General features: G+C 38.1%; 1 protein-coding gene across 1 annotated transcript; it reads right to left on the bottom strand.

The window, feature by feature from the left end:
* LOC109848425 (S-adenosylmethionine synthase 1-like) lies at nucleotides 515–3,183 on the bottom strand. The gene is given in 3 exon segments (XM_020417904.1): nucleotides 515–1,111; nucleotides 1,114–1,991; nucleotides 3,027–3,183. Coding segments are annotated over 2 exon segments (1,146 nt in total). The 5' UTR covers nucleotides 1,985–1,991; nucleotides 3,027–3,183; the 3' UTR covers nucleotides 515–836.

Below are 6,317 nucleotides of genomic sequence, written 5' to 3'. Positions count from 1 at the left end.
CACTGAAGAGATTCACGACCGGAATGTAGCGTCGGAATTCATAACTCAGCAAAAACCCACCAACAGAACCGGGCTGAGATAAAGGTACAATAGTGGGAACACGAACAAGTAAGAGATAATTGAAAGAAATTTTTTTTAAATCTTTCGTAATTGACAATGCTGAATCATTCATTACATAATTACTCCTAACAATAAACATTCCCCAAACAATATCCTCGCAATTGAGGAGACACCAATTTTTTTGTGAAATCAAAAACCAAACACTGAAGAGATTCACGACCGGAATGTAGCGTCGGAATTCATAACTCAGCAAAAACCCACCAACAGACACTGAAGAGATTCACGACCGGAATGTAGCGTCGGAATTCATAACTCAGCAAAAACCCACCAACAGACACTGAAGAGATTCACGACCGGAATGTAGCGTCGGAATTCATAACTCAGCAAAAACCCACCAACAGAACCGGGCTGAGATAAAGGTACAATAGTGGGAACACGAACAAGTAAGAGATAATTGAAAGAAATTTTTTTTAAATCTTTCGTAATTGACAATGCTGAATCATTCATTACATAATTACTCCTAACAATAAACATTCCCCAAACAATATCCTCGCAATTGAGGAGACACCAATTTTTTTGTGAAATCAAAAACCAAAACAAACATAACAATGACAATGAGACACAAAACATAAGCGACACCAAATTTGACAATTAGGATAGCTCCAGCCTTCAGCAAGCTGGGAAACAATTTAGTAACCCTATGGCCCCCTTTGAGAAAATATATATAGATATAGACATAACCAATCTATATATAAAAGATACGTAGCTTTTAGTTCTTAAGCAGCTGGCTTCTCCCATTTGAGGGGCTTAACAATCTCCCAGGTGAAGTCGGGGTCATCCCTTCCAAAATGTCCATAAGCTGCGGTCTTAAGGAACCTGTCATTGCCTCCTCTCTTGAGATCAAGGTTAATGGTCATCATCCCAGGCCTGAAATCAAAGTTCTCCTTCACAATCTTCAAGATCTCCTTGTCGGGGATCCTACCAGTGCCGTAGCTGTCGACGAACACAGAGAGGGGCTCAGGCACACCAATGGCATAAGAAACCTGAACGCCTGCCTCACGATGTAGGCACCGCTGCGATCAACCTTGGTTGGGTCCTTTCCGGAGAAAGCTCCACCACCGTGGGCGCCCCATCCACCATAGGTATCAATGATGATCTTGCGACCAGTGAGACCAGCATCACCATGAGGTCCACCGATCACGAAGCGACCAGATGGGTTCAAGTGGAAGATGGTCTTCTCATCGAGGTATTGGGCTGGGATCACGGGCTTGATGACGTGCTCCTTGAGATCAGCGGCGATTTCATCGTTGGTGACAGTCTCATCATGCTGGGTGGAGATGAGCACGGTGTGGACACGGAGGGGGACCATGGCACCGTTGTCATTGCGGTACTCAACGGTCACCTGGGTCTTGCCGTCGGGCCTCAACCATGCACAGGTACCATTTTTGCGGACCTCAGTCAGGCGAGCACCAAGTTTGGTAGCAAGGACGTGGCTAAGGGGCATGAATTCAGGGGTTTCGTCAGTGGCGTATCCAAACATGTGCCCCTGGTCACCAGCACCAATCTCCTCAGGGCGCTTGGTGAAGTGACCGTGGACACCTTGAGCAATGTCGGGGGATTGCTGTTCAATGTTCACCAAGACCTTGCAGCGGTCAGCGTCGAGCCCGACGTCGTCGGAGACAAAGCCGATGTTACGGCAAGTGTCTCGGACGATCTTCTCGTAGTCGATTTCAGCCTTGGTGGTGATCTCACCAAACACCATGACCATGTTGGTCTTGGTGCAGGTCTCGCACGCGACCTTGCTGTCGGGGTCCTGGGCAAGGCAGGCATCGAGGACGGCATCGGAGACCTGGTCGCAGAGCTTGTCGGGGTGGCCCTCGTTGACAGATTCAGAGGTGAAAAGGAACGTGTCCTCAGAGGCCATTTCTGAACTGTTAATCAACACAAGCTCGTCAGATCTGAAGTTTTAGAGAATATAAGCTTGCGAAATATTTAAAACTGTAAAAATGATTGTTTAGCAGTAAGAAGTAGGAACCTATCTCATTATAAACAAAAACCAAAGATGGCAATTTTTTTGGGAAGATATGTGGAGTTGGCAAGTGAAGTGTCTTAAAATTCTCGTCCAATTATGCGGGATCTAGACCTTCGAACAATTCTTGATTCCAGACAAATAAAGTTATTCTTCAATCGGACAATTGATCGAGCGTATAAGGGACAAACACTAGAAAAGGGCAAAAAGATGGAATTCGAGCATAGCTACGTCAAATCTTAAAAGGTTAATAATAGAGAACAAAGAAGAAAGCGACAACTTGCTATAGATACTACATTTATCACCAAACACGTATGTAGTACACACTGCGATAATGCTAAGAATCTCATTTACTAACTAGATCTACGCAACTACATGTTCAATTCGACCACTACAGCAGAAAGAAAGAATTTTTTTTTTGATAGACAATCATCTTTCAGTAACTTTTGTCCCCTAAAAAAACATTATAAACTTGAAAAACTACTGTATTCATTCCATCAAACACTATGCACGCAATGAACTTAAGGAAGTAGATCTTGAAGAGCTCAGTACTTCCAAGAGTTACAAATCCCTCTCGGTCAAGATTTTCACTAAAAACCCGAAGTTACCCTCTGAAAACTAACTTTCGACTCGCATGTCTAATCTTTTTTAGCGTTCGGATCTTATTATGATAAGGCTCACGTACCTTAAAAACTTGAATTTTTAAAGCTTAATTTTAACTTGATTTTACTAGAATTCGTGTTTCAGATCTAGCAAAACCGGTCAAAATCAAGAGCAAAAAGCGCATAAAAGGAAAATAATAATAATAATCATGAAATCGAGCTCTTGAACTTGACAAGGACCTAGATCTAACGACGGTCTCGAATCACCTCCAGACCGATCCAGATCCAACAAAACAATCAGAAAATTGAAGTAAAAAGATCAGAGATCTGCTTACCTTGAAGAAGGAGATAGCGACCTAGATCTCAAACTTAAGAGAGAGAGAGAGAGGAGAGAGAGAGGGACCAAAGATTTCAACCCCCTTCCACGCTCTCTTCTCCTCGCTAGTCCTTCGCTATTTATAGAGGGATTTCGGCCCTTTTGGTGCTGCTGGATTTTGCTCAGGCTCTCAAAGGTACGCGTTTCAGGAATGTGAGTGGGATGGATCCAGATCGGATCGGACGGCCCGCGGTTCCGCGGATGCGGATTGGATGTTGATTGCTGGATCCGAATTGGACCCGGGTTAGACTGGTTAAATTCACCAACCGTCTTGGGGCCCACCAAATGGAGTTGATTTGGCGGCGGTTTCGTTTGCACTTCGGTTGAGATCTACCGTGCGGTTTTTCTTTTCTCCTCAGGGTTCTTTGGATAATGAAAGTATTGTAACTAAGAATTAGGTTATAGAAGTGACTTTTAAAACTATGAAGTAGGAAGTGGTGAAAATAGTATTTTTTTTATTTGTTTCATATATTTTTAGAAGTAATGGAAGTAGAACTTCTTTCTTTTTATTTATTTATTTTTTTGTTTGGATAACATTTGGAAATATTACTAGAAAGTAATTGACACATGTTGTTTTCACAATTTTAAAGCCACGCCACGCTTTTTAATTTGATCTAGCTCGTTATAAACAGTTTCATGAAATGACTCATCGTCACTTGAGAGCAAGAAGAATTCTTCAACCACATAGCTTCAAAATAATTGTTTACCTCTCGCCTACGATGAGACTCAGGATGACCATAAATTCCTATGAAACTCCAATTTCCCTCCTCCCTCGCTCTTTTGATCGTAACATCAACGTTGTATTTAGACAAAAAATTAATAGACAAACTATTCTCTCTATCCCAAATAAAAGAGGGCAGACGACCATCACAAATTACTACAAAATAATTGTTAAAATTAAGAGCAATTTTATCGATGAAAAGTTATTAGAAGTAACTAACAAAGAAAATATTAATAAAAAATTATTTATTTCCTAATTAATATGCATTTCTACTTCCGAGCTACTTCTGAGTAGTGAGGATTGGAAAAATATTTTGAAAGTAAGTATGACACGTAGGCGCTACATAAGCATATAAGGAAGTATTGAAAGTAAGTTTTTTAGAGAACCAAACATATTTTTTTGCTTTGAAGTAGCAGAAATAGCCTCTATTTCTTTTACTTCACCTACTTCATAATTACTTCCGTACAAACAAACAGACCCTTAATAAAAACAAAATTTAGGTGTGCATTTGGCAGTTGAAACAACATGTCGTTACATAGATATTTATGGGTATGTTTGGTAATTCAAAATAGAATTACGCTAGACTAGTTTTATCTTAACTAGGACAAAATTGAACGATATAAGGGTTGGTTTTAAAAATAAAAAAACTAGCTTAGAGGCTAAATTTTGAACTAGAAAGAGCTAGTTCAATTTCAGCTCAAACTTTTATTAAAATAAAAATAATATATTGAACCATGAACCACCTAAGACAAGTTTTGTGATGTTGCCAAATACACCCTAAATTTTCAAATTATTTGGTTATATGTTATTGTAATATTAAAAGATTGTTACAACAGCACTATAAGCCAACAATAGATGTGCTAGAACAACTTTTAAATTCAAGAGTGTCGCAAACACTATAAATTGAAAATGCCATCAACATTTATTGCTTCAACTCCTTCTAAACTAAACACACCCTGTTTGTTAGTAAAACAATGAAGGAGACAGAAATTCTGAGGCGTGAAACACTTTCCTTAAAGAAATATTTGTTCCCACTTGATATTCAAAGTTGCTTCGGGTTAATGCAAATTTTCTTCCCAGGATACAACAGAAAATGAAAATTCCAGTAAGCAAATCTGGAATTTTCCTTAATTCGTTGTGAAACAAGTTTGTAATATTGCAGATGTTTTTGCTAGAAAAGATTCAGAAAAAGAATTGTTAGATATCTGAAAACATAAACTATTTATTGATTTGAAAAGGTGTTTTCAACAGTCACAACTTTTCAAAACACCATTTGAAGCAAACAGCCACTTTTCAACAGTCACTTGTCTTTTCATAATTTTTAAAATTCAAAAATAACATTAAAAAATATTCAATATATATATATATATAAAATAGAACATTTAAACGGCAGCAGCAAGCGTGCAAAGTGCTAAGTGCGTCTAATAATCGCGTCAAAATCGCGCATTATTCGCGCTACCCGCACGCGGGTTTAGAAGCCTACACTTTGATCTATTATTCAAAGCCCAATAAGCATTCAATGCTTTTAAACCTCTAAAAGAATGCTCAAAATTCCGATGTGGGACTATCTTGTTTTTTTACAAACAAATACTAACAATCCCCCACTTTGTTTGAAAAAACATTTTAATAGTATTATATTTAAAAATAATCTGCAATATGTACAAAATGAGATAAGTATACATATGTAGAGGTATCTTTCGATTTAAACCTTTACTTAGTACAAATACCTCAAAGTTCTATCAAAGTCGTTAGTTGCCTTAACATTAAACTAATTACTCTTTGTGATAGAACCGGAGAATATTGTACATACACTAATCTCTTGTTTCAATGAGAATTAATATTTTAGCACTGTTATGGCCTTGTGCTTATTCCTGGTTCATGAACTCTTTAAAGAACAAACCTTTAGCTCTTTTAAGAAGCGGCACCACTTCTAAGTTCATATAGGTGAAACGTCTACAATGTGTTTTCCATTACTTTAAACACACAACAATAATGTATTAGACTTTCATTAAGAGCATAACTCATCCTCTTATTCCGTAATGGACAATATTGACATTATCTTTTAGGGTTTAATGCGTCAATATCAATCAATCACTTTCAGAAACTTGTTATTACCCATTTAAACCATTTAACCAGTTTAGTTCTAGTAAATGGTTGGGTTACCATTCCTGGTGATTTTAAATATAAGGTTTCAGCCCCATTTCACTTGATGTCATCTTTACTACCTCTCTTGCTAGAGGTTTTGTAAATGGATCAGCCAAATTTTTATTTGTCTTGACATAGACAATAGTTATGACACTATCTTGTATCAAGTGTCTCACATATTCATGTCTTAGACTTATGTGTCTAGACTTACCATTATATGTACAATTATAAGCCCTAGACAAAGTGGCTTGACTATACCATTATATGTACAATTATAAGCCCTAGACAAAGTGGCTTGACTATCACAATAGATAGAGATAGGAGTCATTGGACTCGGCAATAACTTAATATCTAGCAATAAGTTCCTAATCCATTCAGCCTCCT

The sequence above is a fragment of the Asparagus officinalis genome, chromosome 7 (genome assembly GCF_001876935.1).
Source record: "Asparagus officinalis chromosome 7, Aspof.V1, whole genome shotgun sequence".
In the NCBI taxonomy this organism is placed as follows: Eukaryota; Viridiplantae; Streptophyta; class Magnoliopsida; order Asparagales; family Asparagaceae; genus Asparagus; species Asparagus officinalis.
The sequence above is the reverse complement of the archived record's forward strand: the minus strand, read 5'-3'. Positions and strand labels throughout refer to the sequence as shown.